At 36.4% G+C, this 25,460-nt stretch overlaps 1 protein-coding gene across 1 annotated transcript in view; it reads right to left on the minus strand.

Annotated features, from left to right (window-relative positions):
* The window catches only part of Usp9x (ubiquitin specific peptidase 9 X-linked), a 120,982-nt gene that overhangs the window by 37,025 nt on the left and 58,497 nt on the right, over positions 1–25,460 (minus strand). The window contains 14 exon segments of the mRNA XM_052739061.1: positions 1,051–1,273; positions 2,270–2,416; positions 3,626–3,772; positions 3,971–4,079; positions 6,454–6,620; positions 8,203–8,328; positions 9,999–10,124; positions 12,949–13,227; positions 13,434–13,564; positions 19,529–19,649; positions 20,399–20,548; positions 21,201–21,441; positions 23,516–23,727; positions 24,293–24,388. Of these exon segments, the coding sequence (XP_052595021.1) occupies positions 1,051–1,273; positions 2,270–2,416; positions 3,626–3,772; positions 3,971–4,079; positions 6,454–6,620; positions 8,203–8,328; positions 9,999–10,124; positions 12,949–13,227; positions 13,434–13,564; positions 19,529–19,649; positions 20,399–20,548; positions 21,201–21,441; positions 23,516–23,727; positions 24,293–24,388 (2,275 nt within the window).

Genomic DNA, 25,460 nt, shown 5'->3' on the forward strand with positions numbered 1-25,460 from the left:
TGTTTTCCTACTGAGAGGGTGATGGACTTTTATCCCTCTGAAAATGTTAGCCCAAATAAACTCTTCCCCCCATTAAGTTGTCTTGCTCATTATATTTTATCACAGTAATAGAAAAGTAACTAATACAAACAGGTTGGCCTCAAACTTACAGAAACCCTTCCAGATACTGGGATTACAGATGTGTATTTCCATACCCAATTTGTAACATGCAAATGTATATTACTCAAAAGGAAAACTCCTCTCCATTAAGCTAAAAAAAAAATTTCACCTCATATTTAAAATTTTCTAGAACTGCTGAAAGTCTAATTTTAAAGTCTGTTTAACAATCTACTTTTCTATTCTGAAACACAATCTAATAATAAAATCATTTTACAAACTTTTCCAAGATTTATATAGAGCCAAGGATCGCGTGTGCGCGTGTGCACGTGCACACACACACACACACACACACACACGTACATACGTACGCACATAAAGGAACATGCTTTAAAACCCAGCACTTGGGAGGCAGAAGCAGGCAGATCTCTTATGAGTTTGCAGCCAACCAGGGCTACATAGTGAGAATCTTAAATAAACATGAAGTCGGTTGGGTGGTGGTAGTATACACCTTTTATCCCAGCCCTCAAGAGGCAGAGGCGGGCAGATCTCTGTGAGTTTGAGGCCAGCCTGGTCTACAAAGTGACTTCCAGAACAGCCAGGGCTACACAGAGAAACTCTGTCTTGAAAAACAAAACAAAATAACAACAAAAACAAATCGTGAAGTCATTTCTCTATGAGGGCCTGAAAAGTTTTCTGAATCATGAATTTAGATTTTGGTTGCATTTACTGGGGCTACTGACTACAATGGAGATAGGTTATATTTCAGATTTGAAAGATGACGTTTAATTTACCAAATACTTGCACTTGTACCACCACTTACACTCCCATATGTATTTGCTAAAAATCTTAGACTAGTAACTAACAAAAAAATATGATTTAAAGATGTTTATGAAAAGAGAGCAAACAATTTACAATAGAATCATCATCACAACCTTGCTTTAAAGTACTTACTAGTTATTGCTGTACCAATGTAATACATTTCAGTCAAAGAATCTACTATCTGTTTGAGGTTCCTCACACAGCCAACAGCTAAAGCTACAAGTAACTCAAAACCAGCATTAATCGTAGCTGGTGAACCACAGACAGGAATAGCCTGTTCAGCTGGGAGCTCTCCATTTCTCATATACTGCAGGTAAACATTGGATGCAGGAAAGATGAAATCGTCGATTAATTCCTAAACAGTTGAAAGAAAGAATACATATTAGCAATGACATTCTGCAAAGGGTAAAATTTATCTTTAAGAAAATCATTTTAGCCGGGCAGTGGTGGCGCACGCCTTTAATCCCAGCACTCGGGAGGCAGAGCCAGGCGGATCTCTGTGAGTTCGAGGCCAGCCTGGGCTACCAAGTGAGTTCCAGGAAAAGGCTCAAAGCTACACAGAGAAACCCTGTCTCGAAAAAACCAAAAAAAAAAAAAAAAAAAAAATCATTTTAAAATTTATTATAATTTCAGACTTCCTTACACTACAGAAAACTTATAGTGGGGTTTCTAGTGAAAATATCCCACTTTTAAAATGATTTACCTACACACCCATTTTCTTGTTATTTATTTATTTTTAGGTATTAAGACAGAACTGATTGCTATAATACCTATCAATTTATATTCTACATTTACTCGGAATCTAGCCCTGGCTGAACTTGAACTCAGAGATCCTAGTACCTGGCTCTATTTTACATTTACTTTAAAAATTAAATGGCTATCAATATAAGACAACTTTGAATAAAATTATACTAAAATGACACTTTATTGTCTAAATTGCCCTGTTTAAAAAAATCTCTAAGAATATATATGATGTAGGCAGGCATATCTCTCGGAGTTCTAGGCCAGCCTGTTGTACATAGCAAGTTCCAGGACAGTCAAGACTATATAGAGAAACCTTGTCTTAGAAAACAAAGAAAACAGAGACTTAGGAACAGTTCAGATTTTTCAGAAAAAAAAAATTAAGTAACACTTGACACTGACATTTTATTTGTATATTAATACCTAGAAACATGCCATGGCTACAGGAAGACTGTTTTACATTGTCTAAACAAATACTGTAACCTTGTCAAATATTCTTAAAAGGTAGGTTTTATAAAAGGTTTTATAAAAAGACCTAATACTATCAGATTCAATGACAACACTTACAAGGACAGGATATGTGGTTTAAAATCAAGAACACAGAACTTACTTTAATGAGATTAGCACCTCCCTTTTCACAACCAATATGAAACTTTTTCTCAGGAGTCTGAAAAGCCAGTAGCTCTTTTGTAACTCCAAGGTGTCCTTCCAAGATTGTCTCTTCAATACCTGTTTCACCTGTTCTTTTAACATCATCCTGCCAAAGGAAAAAGAATTATAAATGACTAACTTATGAAATGGAGGAATCTGAACAAGACAGCTAGAAGAATGTGAGAATATTCTAAACCTTTCCATTTCTAGTCAAGCAAGTTAAAATTATCTTGAAATTTCTTGACATAGGCTTTATAGACTTCTAGAAGAAATGCTAATCTGAAGGCTAACATCTGTTGCAGTTTGGGTGTGAAATGTTCCTCATAGGATCCTATATTTGAACACTTGGTCCCTAGCTGTTGGTACTGTTTGGGACACTTAAGAAACCTTCAGATGGTGAATCCTGCTGGAGGAAATACATTAGTTACTAGAAGGACGTGTTTGTTGGCTTTGAGTTTTGGTCTCATTCTCTCTGGTTCTTCAGTTTCAATATGATTAAATAAATTTTTATACAAGTCTTCAAAAGACTTATCAAAATTAGTATATCTGACTACTTTGGGAGGAGAGACTATCAGCATTTTCTTTTCTTTTTTCTTTTGGTTGTTCGAGACAGGGTTTCTCTGTGTACCCCTGGCTTTCCTGGAACTCGCTCTGTAGACCAGGCTGGCCCCAAACTCATGGAGATCTACCTGCTTCTGCCTCCCAAGTCCTGGCATTAAAGGCATGTGCCACTACCACCACCACCAGGCCAGCATTTTAAATTTAAATGACAATTTGCTGAAAGGCAGAAAAGCTAAAACTGCAGCTGTACCTCATTATGCCAAATCTTTTTTTCCACTAGACAGGGCCTCACTATGTAGCCCTTAATTCATACAAATGTGCTTGCTTCTGCATCCCAAGTACTGGGGTTAAAAGCACATGCCACCATGCTCAGCTTGTTTTTTTATGTATGAGTGTTTTGTCTGCAGGTATGCTTGCATGCCAGAAGAGGGCATAAGATCCCATTATAGATGGTTGTGAGCCGCTATGTGGTTAGTAGGAATTGAACTCATGTCCTCTGAAAGAGCAGCCAGTGCTCTTAATTGTTGAGTCATCTCTCCAGACCATGTATTCTAAATCTTAAGCACACATTTTCTGTTAAGTAGTCATGCATTCATTCTGTAAAGCACAACTCAACAACACAATGTACGTTCTTTGGTTCCCTTTAAGTTTGGAGTTTATTCACTTCACCAAAATGTTCTAAATGATGAACCATTTATTAATGAAGCATTATTTAACAATGATATAAACAAACATAGTATTAACTGTGACTTACCCTAATTCTTTTGAGCCAATCAATTTCATTATTAAGAAGAACTTCAGCATTGGGTACATTAATGTTACTGTTGTAAGCATAATTAAGAAGGTGCCTTAAAAGAGTAAAGTAGTCGCCTGAATGTTTAGCCCTCTCTCTGGCTGTGCTCTGAAAATGATAAAATACAGTATGATGATTCATTATGTTCATGCGTGGAATTTTTTTTCCCAAAAACCCTAAGTTACCTTATGTTTTACTGATTAAGTATAGACTGCCCTAACTGATACTAGCTAAATTCACAAATTCCTGAATATCCTTTTTGAAGGAATTAGTTACAATGGTAAACATATTTTTTGAGTTTCTTACCCCCAAAACAGTAAAGAGGAGAGTAATGAAGAAAAGTAGAGGCCTGTGTCCCATGCAACATCTGGTACACATTAAGAAGAATTGTTCCTGTGCTACTTGACGAACAGTTCTGAAATGGAAATTAAAAATATGAAAAAATACATAAGTGAGTGAGTTTACCACTGCATGTCCAAGGCTAAGATCAAACACTTTCTGAGGGATGTCTTCTAACCTTTCTCTGAACAGGCTACAAACTCTTACAGGTAGAAAATGCTCTATAACAAGTCTTAAAACATCTATACGCCCCCCCAAACAGAATTTTCATCCAATTGCATTTTAGAAGGGGTCAGTGGGAATTATGTTATCACAGAAAGGATACTGCTGCAGCCAGTAAGTACTGAAGTACTGATTGCAAAAGCACGGCCTACAAGAGGAGCAACTTGGAAACTTGTTAGAAATGTCAATTCTCTCATCTGATGAGAAATAGTAGTAGGCCTGGCCAAGAATGTGCTAACAAACCTTTCAGGTGATTGTGATATTCTCTGAGGACAAATGACATGGGAATTTTATCTAACAATTATGGATCAATCTTTCACCAAGGTTTACATACTACATAAACTTCACTATAATCAATGTTCCTAGGGGGCAGAGACATCTCTGTTTGACATGGTGCTTCTAGAACCCCAAAATGTTTTGAGATAGAGTATGTGTCCAAGAACCAGTTACAATTAAATCAATGACAATAAAACTTTCAGATTTGGGCCTAAATTTATGATTTTTGATTTAGGGAATGCACAAATGGTAAAGCCTAGGCAAAGAGTAAAAATCTCAAAAACTTCAAAATGTAAAGCGCTTCTGGTCCCATGTAGCTAAGAGACAGAAATTTACCCTATATTAGAGAGGGGAAAAACCAGATGCCTTAAAAATAAGTAAGTAAATAAATTTGACATCTGAATCTCACAAGTATTCTAATCTTGGTGCATTTTATTATTGCAGACAAGAAAAATAACGAGATGAAGGGCTTCCTACAGTACTTTGTCCTATTATCTGTAAGTTTCAGAAAGACAAGGGTTAAGTGGGGATTGTGGATTCAGTTCAGTGGTAGAGAATGTTTCCCTATCACAGCCGCCCCCCCCCCCCCATCCACACCAAGACCCTGGGTTTCAACCACAGTACCACACAAACCTGGCCACCCACCTATACATAGAGGGGCAAAATAGTTTTAACTTATAACAGTGGGAACATTTTCAAGAGAAAAGCAGGAAACCTATTACACTAGTTATTTTTTTTCGGCCTAAACATGGAAAACTTGCTAACTGAAGGATTTTGGAAAGAAAATCAAGGGTGCAAAAATCTGCTACCTCCAGGTTTGACCTCATTGAAAATGCTGACTTATCTTTCCTCCCTTCACCACTAGCACTCAAATGCATTATTAAATGGAACTAGAATGATTTATCCTATTTGTTTTCAATGTACAGAGCTGTCCAACTATGGTAAGGCTTTTTTTCAAAGAGGCAGTAAGCTTTCCCTGTTCTGCATCTGTTTCAATCACATGAAATAGTTTCTTTTTTTAGATAGGGTTTCTCTGTGTAGTTCTGAAACTCACTCTGTAGATAAGGCTGGCCTCAAACTTACAGAGATCTACCTACCTGCCTCTGCCTTCTGAGTGCTGGGATTAAAGAAGTGCACTATCACTGCCTGGCTAAAAAAGTTTAATTGGCCAGACTGGCTGCATTCAAGGAAATTACTCAAGGTTCTTTTCAGATCAGTACATTCTTACTTGATACTCCACTATATCGCAATGGTGTGTTGTGAAAAGTAGGCAAGTTGAACCTGACCTATTAACATGTAACAGCGATACCAATTAGTTTTCTGTGATTGTTTTTTGAGACATGGCATCACTATGTAGCCTTGGTTGTTCTGGAACATGATATGTAGAGCAAGTAAGCCTCAAAATCACAAAGGTATCCATGCCTCAGCACCCAGAGTGCTGGGATTAAAGGTGTGTGCCACCATGCCTGGCCTAATTTGTTTTTATAATTACCTTATATGTGAAAATCAGGATAAGACTGATATAAATGGATGGAAACCATTTTCTACAGATTTGAATGCCTTAAAGCTAAATGACTTGCATAAAAAAGCAGCTTGAAACATTACTGATACTGATTAAATGCTCTTGAGATTAAAAATTGAGAGATTTACTGTAAGTAATTGATCTTTATTCTAGTATGAAATCCATAAGCTGCTATGGCAGCCCTCTTTTAAATTTCACATTAAATTAACAGTTGGCACCTAGGAATACAAGACAGGAGGCCAATATCCTATCCAATTTTTCAGACTAAAACTAAACAAATTGAGGGTTAGGTCAAACATTGTTAAATGACTATTTCTTCAAAATTAATGTACCGTGGAGAATATTTGGTTTCTGTGATACCTTGTGCTAACAAATTTGACTCTACTTATAAAAATAGAATCAAGTTTCTTGAAATTAAAAAGAAACTTACTTGCTGTGACAGTGCAATAGTAAGTCAATAATGAATGTCTGCCAAGCCTTTTCTTTACTTAGAGCATCTAAGGCTGTTGGAATCAAGGCGAAACACAATGTCATCACTTCCAATGCTTCACAACAAACCTGTTCATCTTCCAGGTCTGGCTCATTGCCTGCATTGGTCTGTAAAATTATAATTGGAAACAAGTTACGTAAAGATTCTTTTAAAGAAAAACCGTATGTAACATGAAGACTCCTGGTTGGGGGCTGGGGAACAGAGAGAATAAGAAAGGAAAGAAGGGAAGAAACAACAAAAACAAATCTTACTTAAAAAGTGCAATAAAGAAATCTAATTCTTTATAAATTAATTTAGAAAGTGTTTAAAAGAAATATCTTATATTTATACTTTAAAACCTTAGTGCTTAAAATTTCACTTAGTTAAACTACATGGTCCTTCTTGTTTTGTTTTGTCTTTATAAGTGAATTTTTTTTTTTAGATTTATTTATTTACTATGTATACAGTGTTCTGAATGTATGCTTGCAGGCCAGAAGAGGGCACCAGATCTCATTACAGATGGTTGTGAGCCACCATGTGGTTCCTGGGAATTGAACTCAGGACCTCTGGAAGAGCAGCCAGTGCTCTGAACCTCTGAGCCATCTCTCCAGCCCCCACTGTCCTCTTTATCCATATCTCTTGAGGCCTTTTGGAATAGTTTGGAAACAACTACAATAGAAAATGAACTCTAATATCAATATTCTGCTATGACTCAAGAGGGGTTAAAGGCACATACTGAGAATATATATCATTAATAAGAAGCTCCAAGAGACCTTCTGAGTTATGTACTTTTGAACCAACAACCAATCTCCTTGGACAATTGTTCAGTAAGGGTTTCAAAATTTTTTCCTAACCCCAAATATGCTGTGATTTTATTGAAAAGTCAGTATTATAGCAATGCAAATGAAATAGGCTTTCAATTATTTTGCTGAATGAGTACTGAGGACTATACCAAACAGATAATATGGGAACATGCAAATAGTAATAAGGACAATGAATGTTTGATATAAAGGGGAAGCTCTACTGAGCAAGGGAGTCCTTACTGCTCAAGTTTTTCTTAAGAATGTACAGTTTAAAAACAACAACAACAAAAAAGAATGTAGCAGTGTGGGCTGGAGAGTTGGCTCAGCAGTTAACAGCACTATTGCTCTTAATAGAGGAACCAGGTTCAATTTACAGCATTTGCACGGTGGCTTTCAATCGTCTGTAATTCCAGTGCCAGGAGATCCAACACCCTCTTCTGACCTCTGAGGGGACCAAGCATTCATGGTACACATAGGTGCATGTAGGCAAAACACTCACACACATAAAAGAATAAAATAAAACTTAAAAAAAAAAAAAACAAAAACAAAAACCACCCCCGCAAAAGCTAAGAATGCAGTAGTATCCAAGGATAGGTATACAAGATAGAACCCTAACTTATATAGGACCAAAAGATAATGAAAAAAAACAAAAGGAATGAGAAAAAGCGAATTCTTTGAAATAGACCTACTTCAGTGAAAACAGAAAAATCTCCCTTTTAATTTTAAAGCAGCCTCATAGCAGAATTAAATTATTTTTAAAGTAAATCTTTATTCAATGATAGCTGAAATTATTACTATGGAATGATTAGCTATTTAAAGATGAACATAGTACAAGTGCAGTCATATGCACAAAATTCACTAACATTCATTTTAATATAAGGGATATATTTCTCTAAATAATTCTTACCTTCTCATAAATTTTTGTGATTTCTTCATTTGGGCTGAATACCAGCTGTAATCCCCCACATCCTGATGTCCAAATAATTTTTTGTATAGCTCTAATTACACAAATATCAGGCATGTATCTTGAAGCCTACAAAATAATAATTTAAACTTTTAAGACAACCATTGCAATCCCAAGTGTTTACAACAAAAGAAAAGTCAAATACTTGTAAATTTTCAAAGCGGTTTTGGTCACATCTAAAAGGGAAAAAACCCCAAGTATATTTTGCCAAATAAAGTATGGCATATTCATAATGGGATAAATATATGTTTGTTTCATATATAAAAGATGTATTTGAGTGTATACATATTCTCGTGTGTGTGTGTGTGTGTGTGTGTGTGTGTGTGTGTGTGTGTGTTTTGAGACATTCTATGTAGCTTTGGCTGTCGTTGAAATCACTATGTACACAAGGGTGGCCTACAACTCAGAGACCTACCTGCCTCTGGACTCAAGGGCTGGGACTAAAGACATGTGCCACCACAACCAGCTTATAACAGAATCATATTTAACAAAAAGGAATGAACCATGGAGCCTTAGAACACCGACAACTCACTAAGCATCATCAACTTGTTTTTTTATTTTTATGTTTTGCGATCCAGTCTTGCTGGCCTTCTATTTATTATCCTTCTGCTTCAGCCTCCCAAGTGTTTGGGATTATATACAGGCATACAATCCAACTGAATAAAATTCAAGAAAATGAAAACTTTTAACAGGGCGTGGTGGCCCACACCGTTAATCTCAGCACTCAGAAGAAAAAGGCAGGAGGATCTCTGTGAGTTGGAGGCCAGCCTGGTCTACACAGTGAGTTCCAGGACCACTAGGCTGTTACACAGAGAAACCCTATCTTGAAAAACAAAAAGAACCAAAAAACTAAACAAAACAAAACAATAACTCTCTTTTATAGAGACAAAACAAAACAAAACAAAAACCCACAGGGAAGAATTACAGAAATAATCTGTTTTAGGACTATAGGTGTGAAACTCTGCATTTGATCTTGAGTCTCAATAGCATAGAAAAAAAAAATTCTGTGTAGTGTTTATATGTATGTAAAAATGTATCAAACGTACATTTTGAAAGAACACTGTTTATTATAAAAACACCAATTAATAATTAATGTACTACCCGGGTGGCAGTGGCGCACACCTTTAATCCCAGACCTCGGGAGGCAGAGGCAGGTGGATCTCTGAGTTCGAGGCTAGCCTGGTCTACAGAGCGACATCTAGGATAGGCACCAAAACTACACAGAGAAACCCTGTCTTGAAATCTCCCCCACCCCAAATTAATTAATAATATTATGTTGACATTAGGAAAACATTATCTAGACTGAACCAGTAAAATAAGTAAATTTTAAAAAAGTTGTTTTGGGGTTGGAGCAATGGCTCAGTGGTTAGGATCACTGGCTGCTTTTCCAGAAGATCCAGGGTTCAATTCCCAGTATCCAAATGGCAGCTCAGAGCCATCTGTAGTTTTAGTTCTAGTTCTAGGGAATCCAAATACTCTCTTTTGGCCTCCAAAGGCATCAAGGCATGCAAGTTGTATACAGACATACATGTAGATAAAACACACATAATAAAATAAAAATTTAAAAAATGTGTACAATAACACTTACAAAGCATTATGTATATACATCATAAGCTATTACACAAAATTATATCTGTACTATATATAAAATATTATGTATATTGATACATAATTTTGTGTAGTAACACGATATATACATATACTATATATGTATAGATACTACTCTTAAGACTACTAACCTCATCAGAAATCTGCTGAGCAAGACGAACAGACACATTTCTAAGCATGCATTCAGACGATGGATTAGGAATGCTCTGAAGGGCACTTTGTAGCACCACTGCTTGATCATGAGTTACTTGGTTGACCTGAAAAAAAAAAAAAGTTAGCCCTTTGACTATTCTGTATATAACTTGACTCAAACATTTGTACCCTAACTCATCAACATTCCATGAGTATGTTTGCTTTCCACATTCACACACAAACCACTCCACCCTGTAAACATGTCATCCAAGTAGGACAAATTTCTCTATAATCCTTTATCCTAGATTAATATAACCCATGTCTCTACGAATAGATCAAGTCCAATCTCATCTAAAGATTCAGTAAATCATGACTTTTTTTTTTACATGTGCACCCTTTGGGGAGACCCTGCTCCTAATATCCAGTTATCAAATTTTACTTTGAAAATGAAAAAAATGAGGAATATAAAAAAATAAAACTAACATACAAAAGATAGCAGCATTTTATTTAATAGTATACTAAGATTTTTAATCAATGAGAAACAGAAGTAGTTAGCTGAATAATTCTGTCTTTGAGTTCTAACTTCTATGTCTTGTAAATGTTTAAGATATCTCTACATTAAGGTTTTTTTTTTTTTTTTTTTTTGGTTTTTCGAGACAGGGTTTCTCTGTAGCTTTGCACCTTTCCTGGATCTCGCTCTGTAGACCAGGCTGGTCTCAAACTCATGAAGATCCGCCTGCCTCTGCCTCCCAAGTGCCGGGATTAAAGGCGTGCACCACCACCGCCTGGCCTATGTTAAGTTTTTAATTGCCCACAAATACTTGACAATTATAATACCTTAGTATCTGCAACTTGCAAATGGGATATTCTCTGAGTATTACAGAAAAGATAGAAAAGAAGTGTGTTAGTGGCTTTTGTATGTATTATATATGTCATTAAGTAGTCATGTCATGGATTAAATTAACAATCTATTTTTATCCTAACAAGAGCCCTCCCTCACTGGGTGACATACAGGGTCTCAACTAAAGCCCAGCGGCTCTAAACTCTGGGCTTTCCTCCTGCTTTGTTTGTCCTTCCAAGTGCTGGAATTACAGGTAAGAAGAACACTACATCTGACAAGAATCTGTTTCCTTTTAACCTATTAAGAATTGCTTTAAAATATATATTATGTATGTATATATACATAATTTTAATAATTTTTATCATTTATGGAAAAGTTTGCTCCTTCCTTTTAGGTCTGTTTCTGATACTATGTAGCCCAGTATGGCCTTAAACTTCCACCATACCTAGCTGCCTTACAGAAAATATCTAATATAAGAAAGTGGTTAGAATAAGATAATACAACTTATCTCAAAGTGCTCATCATTCTGCAAGTATTGTTAATTACTTAATTACTCCCTCTCACTTTCCATCTCCATTGTTCTTTTTTTTTATTTTTTTTATTTTTTGGTTTTTTCGAGACAGGGTTTCTCTGTGTAGCTTTGCGCCTTTCCTGGAACTCGCTTTGGAGACCAGGCTGGCCTCGAACTCACAGAGATCTGCCTGGCTCTGCCTCCCGAGTGCTGGGATTAAAGGCGTGCGCCACCACCGCCCGGCTTTCTCCATTGCTCTTTTACTCTAGGATTGCTGTTAGGCAAAATCTTGGGTATCATGAAACTTCATTTATAGCTGGACAGTAGTGACACACACCTTTAATCACAGCACTTGGGAGGCAGAGCCAGGCGGATCTCTCTGAGTTTGAGGTCTGCAGAGTGCTTTCCAGGACAGCCAAGGCCACACAGAAAAACCCTGCCTCGAAAACCAAAAAAAAAAGCATGATCTACAGAATACATTCCAGGACAGCCAGGGCCACACTGAGAAACCCTGTCTCGAAAACCAAAACAAACTAACAAATAGAAAAAAAAAACCCACAAACAACAATAAACAACAAAAACCCAGAAACAACTAAAACAAAAACCACCTCAAAAAACCAAAACCCATCACTTCATTTATAAATTATTTTGGGAACTATTTCAGAAATAAGAAGGTTCTTCCTTTAAATATCACAGCATTATATATAAAAAAATTACATATCATAATCACCAACACTCCATTTCTCCCATTATGATCTACATAATTTCTAATTTAAAAAAATCTCTTCCTTGAGACTTTTGTAGCGAGAGGGTCTGTAGCCTAGGCTAACCTTGAATATGTAATAATCCTTGCTTCTGTCCCCGCAAAGACTTCTTTCGTCTATCAGTAATTTAGTAACTATTATTAAAAAAATTAATTTAGAGTTTGACCTTTAACTAGGCATCAACCTTTTTTTGGTGGGGGGGGTTTCGAGACAAGTTTTCTCTGTGTAGCTTTGTGCCTTTCCTGGATCTCGCTCTGTAGACCAGGCTGGCCTCGAACTCACAGAAATCCGCCTGGCTCTGCTTCCCGAGTGCTGGGATTAAAGGCATCAGCCACCACTGCCCAACGGCATCAAACTCTTTAACATATCTTGAAAACTTCATCAAAATGGATCAAAGATGCCATCCAAGCAAAGACAGAATGACAATGATTTCATAACTAGAGTTTAAGCCAATGAAGGTGAGAAAGAAAACTGGTAAAAGGCTAAACTAATTACAACTCAACACCACTGGTATCTTACCTGGTTGGCACAAGTTAGAATTCATTCATGTATGTTTTTTTTAGGTTTACAGTTAAGTGAGAGTCAAGCAAAACTGAAGTGGTCAGAAAGGAACTGAAGGAACTGCCCTCCAAAATTAGTAGTAGTGAAGCCAGTGCAGAGTTTGTGTACTTTTAATACAAATACAGTCTAATAAGTGAAAATTCCTACTAACAAGTTCAACACTGAGTCAAAGTTGAACTTTAGACTTTTGAATTGCTAAGAAATTTAACCATAAACATTACTATTTATTATTAGAAATTAAAACAAAACAAAACAAAACCAATCTGTATTACCGATGTCATGGGATTCACGCCTTCTACACCTGGCTGACAAGCTTCTGCCACAGCCCGAACATGGCCATAGCCAATGGCAGTTAGTAACAGTTTGGCTATTTTAAGAGCATTGAGGTAGGCACCCCTTCGAGTTTCCATATCTGCATTTGGTAGGAAGTTGTTTCTGGTTAGCATACTCAGGACAAGGGGTAGACCACCACTTTTCAAGAAGTGAAACTGAAAATCAGAGGAATCATCAGCCAGGGGTGCACCAGCAGGCATTAACAAGGCATAGACTACCTGAAAATAAAAGAGGGAGGGGAAGAAGGGAAGGATTGTATTAAAAGGGATTTAAAACGTAACTTCCATTTCAAAGACTGCTAAGATATTCTTGACCATTTCAAAACCATCTAATTGTAATCTTATCCATATGCTTCACAGTAACATATAAAAGATCAAATTTAAAGAACAAGAACAACTTCAAAATTTAAAAATCAAAAACCAACCTCTGTTAGGTATAGCACTTGTGAGGCAGAAGGACCAAAGAAAAGTGAGTCAAGAGACGGACTAAGGCTGCTTTCTCCAAGTTTGGCATGGTCCAAACAAATAGCTCTTAATTTTTCTATTGTTGTACTATCTGTAAGGAAGAGAGAGAGAAAGCATAGTCTGAAATAAAACACAATTCACATCTATATCACTTCTAGCATTTTCAAGAGCATGGAACAGCAAACAATTCAGGTAAGCTTCTAAAACACAGAGCCATATTTGAGTTGATTTAAAAGCAAACAAATGAGAGAGAAACAAAACACCAATCAGAGCTTTTTAATCACTCAAGGGACCAGTCTCTCATCTAGGAGCCTCCAAGTCAACATTGTGGTGGTATTTTAAATAAAGTTGCCTGGGGGTCAGAGCTATTAGAGCCATAGCAAGTGCGTGGCAGTGGTGGCGTACGCCTTTAAGGACCTGGAGGGCGGTACATACAGGCAGTGACGAGGCAGTCACATGATTGGGTTTACAACCAATCAGAAGCCAGAACAAGGAGATATAGAGACAGACACACAGGAAGTAGGGCTCTCTTTCGGAGAGCTCTCTTGGCTGAGGAGGATCCCTGAATCAGGAAGGGTGAGGCTCTTGGCTCTGACCTCTTGGCTTTCTTCTCTGAATCGGCTCTGTGTTTTTTATCTGATAAAACCGTTGGCTACATCTACACTGAATTACATCTACACAACATGCTCTATTCAGCTGCAGGAGACTGATTTTTAAAAAACACTTTCAAAGCAACAGTTCTTACCTCCACATTTACTGTTTGCCTTATGACATATGTATTACCTAGTTTGTTTCAACTGAGTGACATCACTGTACCCAAGAAATTGAACCTTAAAAAGACTGAAGAAGGTGAAAAGAAGGAGGAGGAGGAGCCTGACACTGTAGTGTATACCTTTAATCTCCATGCAGAGGCAGGCAGATCTCTGTGAGTTTGAAGACAGCTAGAGCTACATAGTGATACTCTCTATCAAACAAAAAAAAAACAAAACAATCAATCAAAAACCTTGAGCAAAGGATGGAACCAAAAAGTAGGACTGAAAAAGTGAGATCTAGCTGATTCAGTAGGTAAATGTCCTTGGTACCAAACTGATGGATAACCCGAGTTCAATTCCTAAAACACACATGATGGAAAGAGGAAACTAATTTCTGAGGTTACCCTCTGACCTCCACATAAACATGTGGCATCTATACAAAAAATGAATATATAAATGCAACAAATATATATAAAAAAGTTTAAGGCCAAGTATGGTAGTACATGCCTTAAGTCCCAATACTTAGGAGGTAGAGCTCAAGGCTAGCCTAGTCTACATAGCAAGTTCAAAGCCAGCCAGAAATATACAACAAGACTCTGTCACAAAAAAGTTCAAAAGGATAAAGCTTTGGGGCTGGAGTGATGGCTCAATGATTAAGAGCACTGACTGCTCTTCCAGAGGACCCAGGTTTGATTCCCAGCACCCACATGACAGCTCACAACTGTCTGTGACTCCAGTTCCAGGGGATCCGACATCCTCACATACATGAAGGCAAAAACACAAATGCAGATAAAATGAAAATTAAAAAAAAAAAAAAGAAGAACAAAGCGTTTCTAAGTCTGTGTCTTATGCTGTGCAAAAAAAAAAAAAAAAGTTCAAAAGGAAGCAACGAATGCTAAACAAATCATTTAAATTCTGTTTATCTATCTGAGGAGTCTGAACCAAAGGATTGCTTTGTGGCCATTCCAGCTCTTACACATATGTATACCTAAATTTTATGTCCCTGATCATATACAAACTTTTTAATTATAAGTATGGATGGAAAAAAATTAATCCACCCATAATCTTGCCATCAATAGATGACTATGGTCTTGGGAAATTTACTTATTTTTTGGAGGATGAAGGAGAACACTGAGGAGGCAGAGGCAGGTGGATCTCTGTGAATTATAGGCGAGCAAAACCTACATAGTTAAGACCCTGTCTCAAATAAATGAAAACTAAAAACCAAAACAAAGAGAAAGAGAGACAGAGAAAGATATGAGCTTACAACAGAATTGGCATATTTAAAAATATTCTTTAAACTCCTTGGAGGAGGTAGCTCTTAGGAAAAGCAACTCATTCTACTTGGTAAAGCAATACATACTTTAACCAAATATTGGCTGTTTCAAATTTAGACACTATAGTTTAATTTAGAGTTAATCAATTTGTGTGTATGTGTGTGTGTGTGTGTGTGTGTGAGAGAGAGAGAGAGAGAGAGAGAGAGAGAGAGAGACAGACAGACAGACAGCGCTCACACAATGACACTGTTCACATATAGAAAAGTCTGAGGACAACTTTTTGGAGTCAGTTTACCCGATTCCATTTTTATATGGGTTCTGGGGATGGAATTCAGGTAGGTCAACAGGCTTGTGTCACAAATATAACTAAGCCATCTTACTGGTTAAAATTTAAGTACTAAATTTTGGTTTTATAAAATGTAAAGAAAAAGCAACCTTTTAAGTTTTTTGCCTGAGCTTCTTGGCAAGAGCTCTATGTCTCCATCTGGTGGCAGGAAGTTCAAACCACCAAGATCAAGGCTTTGCTATGGGTTGTTTTTGTTTTTATTTTTCGAGACAGGGTTTCTCCTTGTAGTTTTGGTGCCTTTCCTGGATCTCACTCTGTACACCAGGCTGGCCTCGAACTCACAGAGATCCGCCTGCTGGGATTAAAGGTGTGTACCACCACCGCCCGGCTGGGTTTGTGTTTTTAAACTATGTTGTGAAGGATCTGTGGTTGGTATGTAAAAGGAATTAAAAAAAAAAAAAAAAAAAAAAACTTCTTAAATTAAAAAAAAAAAGAATATCCAAGTAAAAAAACTATGTTGTGAAGGTTGAATCTACACACATACAGCAAAAACTGTCTTTGGCAGGTCAGGACTAAATGTGAAAACAAGAGGAAGCCAAATCTATAGAGCTGTCAATAAATTATCCAAGGTGTAGAGGGAATGAACAAAAAAATGTCTACAACTTGCCCACTCAAAAGACAGAAAGAGACCAGAGAGAAGAATACTACAGTAAATGTTATTCAATTTTGTAGTTTTTGTTGCTGTTTTAAATATAATGTATTTTAGCCAGGCAGTGGTGGGGGGCATGCCTTTAATCCCAGCACTTGGGAGGCAGAGGCAGCTGGATCTCTGTTGAGTTCGAGGCCAGCCTGGTCTACAGACCTAGTTCTAGGAAAGCGAGGACTAGAGAGAGACCCTGTCTTGAAAAACCAAAGCATACAAAAAAACCAATATATTTCGATCGTATTTTTCTACTTTCCTAACTTCTCATATCCCTAACCACCTGCTCTCTCTAAAAAACAAAAACCAGAACAGAATTAAAAAATCAGTAAAACAAAAAGTGCCAAAACAAAATAAAACCAAGGAAAAGCCTACCAAAATACATGAACTTCATTTTGTGTTGGCCAACATGGGGCTTGCCGTAATTGTTAAACCCAGGAACAATCCACTGGAGAAAACTGGTTTTTTGGGAGTTAAATATTTCAGTATAAAAAGGTTTTAGTTTTCCTTTTAAAGGAACTCAATTATATCTCTGCTTTTTAGTTACGATCAATAATAATAAAGGAACAGAAGTAAGAAACACTGGAAACTAAAGAATAAGAAAAAAAATCTATTGAAATAATCTTTTGTTAATATGTACTTCTATAATCACAACTAGCTCATATTCAACTGGCAAAACACAACTCAGATTAACATAAAAAGTTAATCTGTTTGTAATTTTGTCCAGGCAACTGTAGGAAAGAACTGTTCTTTTCTTTATTTTTTGAGACAGGGTTTCTTTCTCTGTGATCACTCTGCCTTGTCCTCGAACTCAGAGATCCATGGCCATCACCACCCCACAAGAACTGTTATTTTCAATAACAAAAAAAAGCAAGCAAAACCCTTTTAGCCTTGCAGTGACTCAAGAGAAACCCGTTCAACTTTTTAAGGAAAACAGAGTGAGTACTTGCAACCCAGTCTCTTCACAGAAAGTGGACTATGAGACTATTCTGATTAATAGATTTACTTATTTTTGTGCCTATCTTAAATAAATGTCACTTATGAGTCCCAGAACTCCAATTTTACCTGTGCCATCTTCATTAATGTCAAGCCAGTCCTTCCCGCCTACTGGTTACATATATGCCTTTAAACTTTGAGGCAGCCTCAGCCACACTCAGCTACTTTATTGGGATGTCCAGATTCTTTGAAGATACTTTTTATTAGTGATCTATTTGAACTCTATATGGACCATCAGACAAACTATGCTACAAAATGAAAAATTATTTTGAGACGTTCTTAAAACGTATGTGTGAACAATTAGGACAGGCACATAGGAAAAAATGAATGCTTCATCAGTAATTTAAAGAATTGTTTTTTCACAATATTAAAAATATAAATGTTGAACATGGATTTAAAAAAATAATGGAAGATGTGAGAATTAAGTTTTCCCCGACATAGTAAAAAAAATCAGTATACATCTAAAGTGACAAAGAACTGTAAAAGATACCCTGGGTCAATTACCAAGTGCTCTTAATGGCCAAGCCATCTATCCAGCCTCCATTTTCTTTTACTAATATATAAATATAACCTGCTCAGTTTGTATAATGTTATTTGTATGTATCATTTCAGGGATACCACTTGGTACTGGATAACTATTCTAGGGGCCATTCTTGGATAAAAATATTTCTCATGCTCCCTTAAATCCTTAGTTGTCTGTAGTTCTTTATCTAGGGTTGAGGACCCATGAAATTTTCTCCTTTCATGTTAGCATGTCTACTGGTATTGCTCCAGCTCAGGTCTTGTTTAAGGTACCCTTGTAGATGAGTCTTAATGGGTAAACCATTTTCCTTTTCTTTGAAAAATATTCAATTAAGTTTGTGTCTAGTGTGCACTTGTATGTGTGCATGTGCCATGGGCACACAAATGGAGGTCAGAGGGTAACTTGAAGGAATTTGTTCTTTCCTTCCACCGTGAGGGTTCTAGGAATCAAATTCAGGTTTTTTTTTTTTTTTTTTTTTTTTTTTGGTTTTTCGAGACAGGGTTTCTCTGTGTAGCTTTGCGCCTTTCCTGGAACTCACTTTGGAGACCAGGCTGGCCTCGAACTCACAGAGATCCGCCTGGCTCTGCCTCCCGAGTGCTGGGATTAAAGGCGTGCGCCACCACTGCCCGGCTCAAATTCAGGTTTTTAAGGCTGTTGGCAAGCACCTTTACCTGCTGAGCCATCTTACTGGCCCTAGGCAGACAGGTTCTACAAATGGCCACAATACAAATTTTAGGGTTTAGAGCCACATGGTCTCTGCTACTGAGTTCTTACCTGTTGATTGACAAAAAATTGCAAACAATATATGAATGAGTGAGGCTGTACGCTAGCAAAACTTAAAAGATAATGATTAAATTTAAATTTCATAGAATCTGGTATCAAAAATAAATGCTTTAAATTTGTTACATTTCAAAGCGAGTACCAGGAAAGGCACAAAGCTACACAGAGAAACCCTGTCTCGAAAAACCAAAAAAAAAAAAAAAAAAAAAATTTGTTACATTTATCTGTATGTGTATATATGCGAGTGAATGGCAAATGTGTGGAGGTCAGGGGACAGCTGAAGGAGTTATCTAATATGGTTCATCAGATCTGGAGGCACATACTTTCATTCACTGAGCCATCTCACAAGACGCCCAAGAGATATCTTTTGGTTTTATTTTAGCCATTAAAAAATTTAGACACATTCTTTAGGTGTTGAGCTGTATAAAAATTAGTTGTAGGAAGATTCTGGCCTTCAGACCTACAACCACTGAGGCATGGTTCATTTAGAAAAAGAATTTGTTGCTGGGTGGTGGTGGCACTCTGGTCTACAGAGAGTTCTAGGACAGCCAGGGCTACACAGAGACAAACTCTGTCTAAAAAAAAAAAAAAAAAAAAAAAAAAAACCAACCAACCAACCAAAAACAGTGTGTGTGTTTACATATATATGTATGTATGTGTGTGTATATATACGAGTGTGTACACACACACACACACACACACCAATCATCATGCATTACTTCATCATTGAAAACACCTTACCTGGTGGCATAAGTTTCATAAGCACTCTTGCTCCATCTCTAAGAGGTGGCATATTTAGACTGCTCCCTAAATCTGCAACTTGCCAAAGGAAAGAGATGTATCTGGGATGAAGTGACATAATCTAGAATATAAAATACACAAAATAATTACCTGTAAATTATTCTTTGGATTCAAAAGGTCTCCCTAAAATTTAAAATCTCCATAGTTTGCTCCTGTTGTTCTTCCCCATCTTACCTTTACAAATTTTTCAAGATGTAGACCTAACACATCATCTTAGCCACATTTGTAACAGCTTTCTATTGTTTTATTAAACTATTTCTTCTCACCTTCATATAACTTAAGATGACTCTGGACATAATGAAACTGCTACCATGCCACTACTAAATTCCTAACCAGTTTGTTCTTACACTGAAGTGGTTGGTATTATTGAAGACATTAAAGTTCTTATGAGGAGGTTTGAAGAAGAGGTCAAGAATGGGAAATGTCACTGTTTCTTTGGATACAATTTGAGAAAGATTATAGATATTTCCCTACATATGAAGTTGTGAAAGGATCCATTTTATAGGACAAATATGTAAGACCCTAGTAGCTTTCTACATTTATATATTGAAATGTTACAATTTAACTCCAATAGATTAACTATATGCAAATATAACCAAATAGTAACTACAGGGAAGTTTTGTTTAAACTTTTGACTTAAAATTAATTGCCTTTCAGAAGACTTTACTGAAATTTATATGGATAATTGTGTAGCTATTTTGCCTCATTAAACAAAGAGTTCCGCAACAACAACAAAAAAACTTTTTTTTTACGTACTTGTCTATTCTCAACAATTCTAGCATAATGCCTTGCACAACTGAATCTACTTACCACTCCAGGCAAACAGCTTTCCACTTCTGGGTTGGGGCCATCACTGTAGTGATTACCATGGTTTCCAGGAGATCCAGTTGAGGAATCAGAAGAGCTATCAGGACTTGAAGGCATATTGGAGCTTATTTGTGTAAGTTTGGCTGTAATTAGCTGAAAATGATACATATTAGAATTAAAGACAAGGAAAAAAAACCCACATAAAACAGAAAACTTAGAACCTAGTGATATACCAAAAACAGAATCCAATTTTGCAGGGGACCTGGGTTTAATTCCTAGTAGCCATATAGCAGTTCACAACTGTAACTCCAGTTCCAGGGGACCCAATACCTTCTCTTCTGATCTTCAAGGGCACCAGGCACACATATGGTCCACAGACATACATGCAAAACACTCATATACATTAAAAACAAAACAAGATGCTAATATTTTCAAAAGTGCATTTAAAAAAGTACTGTTAAAAAAAAAGTTTTATTTATTTATTTATTTATTACGTATACAGTGTTCTGTTTGCATGTATCCCTGTAGGCCAGAAGAGGGAACCAGATCTCATTACAGATGGCTGTGAGCCACCATGTGGGTTCTGGGATTGAACTCAGGACCTTTGGAAGAACAGCCAGTGTTCTTAACCTCTCCAGCCCCTAAAAAGTACTCTCTTATAACCACTTGTTTTGTATCTATTGTAAGTATCCCAATGCTTGTTTGGGTTAGTGTTATAACCCTAACATCTAACATAATTTTTAACAATGAAATATAGGCTGAGGTTCTATTAAAAATTTTTCTTTTGGTAATTATATATACTTACTGATTTATCTTTTAGGTTTAATTGTCCAATCAACTTTCTGTCATCTCCAGGGTCAATCAGCTCACCACCCACAAAGAGTTCAATTTTTGTATGAGCTACATTAGCCTTAATGCGATTGAGAATACATCGTCGGACTGAACCAATTGTATCATTTGTATGAGACCAAACCTCCAAGTCATCTACTTGTCTGCCTTGGTTTGGAAATCGAACTATAAAAGAGAGGTGTTTACCACGGAAAGCTCTGGTGGGGAAAAAGAAAAGGAAAATATATTCAGCAGATTTCAAAATTTAGCTGCCAAGAAAATAGATGGAAATTTAACATTGAATATTTTCTTATTAAACAAAAGGAAATAAACTGAAGACTTCTAAGTGCCCTGAAAATAAAATGTTTTTTTAAACTATAAACACTGCAATATTCAAAACAGTGACTATATTCCATTGTTATTACTTTTATACCCATGGCTACATAAAATGATGTACTGACGTATTAAGAAATCAAATGGTGCCTCATTCCAGTAATCCAGCCACTGCTGAAGTAGAAGGATTACAAGTTTAAGGCCAGGAAAAGCAACTCAAAGCAATTCTGTTCAACCAGCTCCCAAAATTAAGTAAGACAGACATAGTAATATTTCATTCATTTTTATGCTTGTAAAGTCTAATTCACTAATTCTTGCTCTCTATAAATGTGTAAGATAAAATTAACCTTGAGAGAATCAACAAAAAAGCTGCTACAAATTTTTTCCTGAATTTTATTTATTTATGATACAGGGTCTCACTGTGTAGCTCTGGCTGGCCTGGAACTAGTTGCTATGTAGACCAAGATGCCCTCAACTCAGATGTGCCGTCCTGTGCCTGAGTGCTAGGATTAAAGGCATGCACTACCACCCAGAATTGCCTGAAAAACTCTTAACATCAAGTCACTCCAAAACTACAATATGTTGGCATATTATCTTGAAGGCATGAAAAAAAAAAGGATATATGCATCAAGGAAAATCTTTACATAAATATCTGAATTACTAAATGGTAAGACCTAAAAAGAATAATACTATTAGAGTATTTGAAAACATTTCCTCACTATATTGGTTACCTGACAAGTTAGTTTTTAAAAATTCATCCCAATTACTTTTCATTCTGAGTATACTATTTTCTTGTTGTTTGAGACAGGGCACATAAGAACCAGGTCAGTTTCCTAGTACCTGCATGACAGCACACCTCACAGGTGTCTGTAACTCCAGTCCTAGAGGATATAATGCTTGTTTCTGATCTCCAAGGCCCCCCACATGGAACACATAAATAGAAATTTTAAAAAAATCTTAAAAAAGAAAGTAACTATGCACTATGCTCTTTCTTTCTTTAATAGAATCTCACTACAGAGCCTTAGTTGGTCTAGAATTCATTATATTGACCAGGCTAAGTGAGCCTCAAACTTGCAGCCATTTCCCTGCCTATGCCTCCTAAGCACTGGGCTAACAGGCATGCTATAATGTTTAACAGTATAAACAACTATAAAAACTGAGGCTGAAGGGATAGCTCAGTGGTTAAGAGTATTTGGTACACAAGCACAAAGCATGAGGATCCAAGCTCAAATCCCCAGTTCCTACATTAAAAAGTTAGAAGCACTTGTAACTCTAGAAATGTGGGTGGCAAAGACAGGATGATTAGGGCTTGTTGCCAGTCTAGCTTCAGGTTCAGTGAAAGACCTTGTCTGAAGGGAATAATAAGGCAGAGAGTAACAGAACAGGACATCCAAAGTCCACCTCTGGCTTCCATGAATGAGCATGGTGGAGGCATCTACACACATACATGTGTATATAATACACAATTACATTTTAACTTGGGGCCTATGAGGTGTCTCAGCATGTAAAGGAGCTTGCTACCAAACCTGAGGACCCAAGTTTGGTCCCTGGGACCCAAAGGACCCAAATGGCAAAAGGTAAAGAATTGAATCCCTCAATTGTCCTCTGAGCTACACATTTAAACCATAGCATGTGCACGGCCATGCACACAATATAATTTGCTACACCATGAGAATATGTTTCAATGAAACAAACAATCCCACAAACTTTTTAAAAATGCCATATAAGCTCTGACCCACTTCCTCTCTTAGGCGTGTTTTCTTCCCTAATAAACTGTTCTACCACAAAAACAAGTAAACAATTTCCACAAGATACTTAAGTTGTTAAAGGGTAAGCACATTTTCAAGAAGATAAATCTCCTTCTTCTCTTTTCCTTGTACACATTATTTTAAAAAGGAAATGGTTAGGAAAATACCAAATAACTAAGAATTAATCCCAGCTGATCAGTTATTCACATACCTTGACATAGGCAAAATTGTTCTTTCTTCATGGTAATCACTGTCACATTCATTTATATATTCTCTTAGAACAGTTAATACTCGAACCATTCGAACAGCTTCCTGTCTTGCACAATTAATACTGTCTTTGTCACCATCCAAAACACACAACGTGTCGTAAGAGGCTTTCAAACGATCAAAGCAAGACTGAATGAAGTCTTCGTGGATCACCACCTACAAATATAATGGGACAAATAAAGACAGAGATGAGAATACCTAACAATGCTGCTCTAAACAATAATTATAAACAGATAGTCTACTGTTGTTAAAAGGAAGCTAGTGTCAAATAAGGATAAATGAGATTAAAGAGAGAAATTTAGAGGATTATGTTACTGGTTATGAAAATAAACACAGCACAGTCTTTCCTATTTCACTATAATCATCAACATTCAAAATAATCCAACCATTTCAAGATCATTCTCAAGGTAAGATTCACTTAGATAGTGTTCCATATAAGACATACAAGAACTTGATATTTTACAAATGTATGTATTTTGAGGTAAAGTGTCACAATACATATAGTCCAAGCTGGCTTAATACCTGTAATTCTCCTGCCTCAGGCTCTCAGATGCCAAGATTACAGGAATATACTACGATGCCCAGTTTTTATATATGTTTTAAAAAGCTGAAACAAAACAATTTCAAGTAACTTCTAATTAAAAGAAAAATATTATAATCATTATAGTTCTAGCAACTGGAATTCTAACTTGTAGAAGTTTTAATGCACTCTGATCCTCACCTGATTGACCTGCAGCCTTGGACCAAGGTTTGTGTATATCTCTTTAAGGAGATCTATAGCTCGGCTGGCAATATCATCATTACTCTGAATTACAACCTACATTAAAAAAAAAAATAAATGTTTCTTAAGAAATGTTTTAGTTGGGCATTTAAATTCAAATCATATCCTTAATTATTTTCAATACACTAACAACATAATGGTTAAGTCGACTAAGTAAACTTGGGACAAACAGATCAAAACAAAGAATAAATGCAAGATGCAACTTTTTGAATAAAGAAATTTAAGAGTAAATGACATTTTACTACAAATAAAATATGCTTTGACCAAACACTGAGTCTTTGAAGAAGGAATTTAAGCTAGTTAGAAGAAAACAAGGTACTAACATAAATACAAGTTAGTATAAAAATGCTCCCTTCTGTCTCTCAGTTCCGTAATGTTTATAATTCACACCTTATTACACTGGTGGTTTTCAAACTCTGTTCCAGACTCTAGGGTTTAGATGAAGTGTGTCAGGGCTGACCCATGTTTAAGAGGTTTAGAGAGAGGGCAAGGTGAAGAAGCCTGAAAACAATGAACAAAAATACACAAGCTTCCTCTATTCAACTATGTTTATATTTTAAATGATTATGTCAAGTTTGATTACTGCTATTATTTTTGGAAATCAGGATCTCAATCTGCACCTGTAGCCTCAGGCTGCCCTAGAACTCAAAATACTCCACCTTCCAAGTATATACCACCCCACTCACTGTACATAAAGTGCAAATTTAGATTTATAGAAGGGTTTGTAATATTAAAATATGTGGAGACTGAACCTTGGGCTAAATCCATGGTTAAGTATGCACTACCTCTCAATCCCTTCTACTGCTTATGAACAAAACCAAAACAAACAAAATACTAAACTCCAAGCTTTACTTATTTGAAAAGTTAAGCACTAAATACTGCACAAAACACCCTTGTCTATGTTTGTGATTTGCAGACATTTAAAACAGAAGTAAAAAACAGAAGCAACTATATATAACCAGTCTAATTTTTAAAGATAGAAATAATATAAAACATCCTAAAAGACAGTTTAGCCTTAAATAGATTAACATCATACTTTTCTAGGTTTTAAAAAATGTTTAACAATATCAATAAGGAACACACAAATTCAAGAAGATAACCATAAATC

This window comes from Peromyscus californicus, unplaced genomic scaffold, assembly GCF_007827085.1.
Source record: "Peromyscus californicus insignis strain IS unplaced genomic scaffold, ASM782708v3 Scaffold_10__1_contigs__length_136768540, whole genome shotgun sequence".
Taxonomy (NCBI): domain Eukaryota; kingdom Metazoa; phylum Chordata; class Mammalia; order Rodentia; family Cricetidae; genus Peromyscus; species Peromyscus californicus.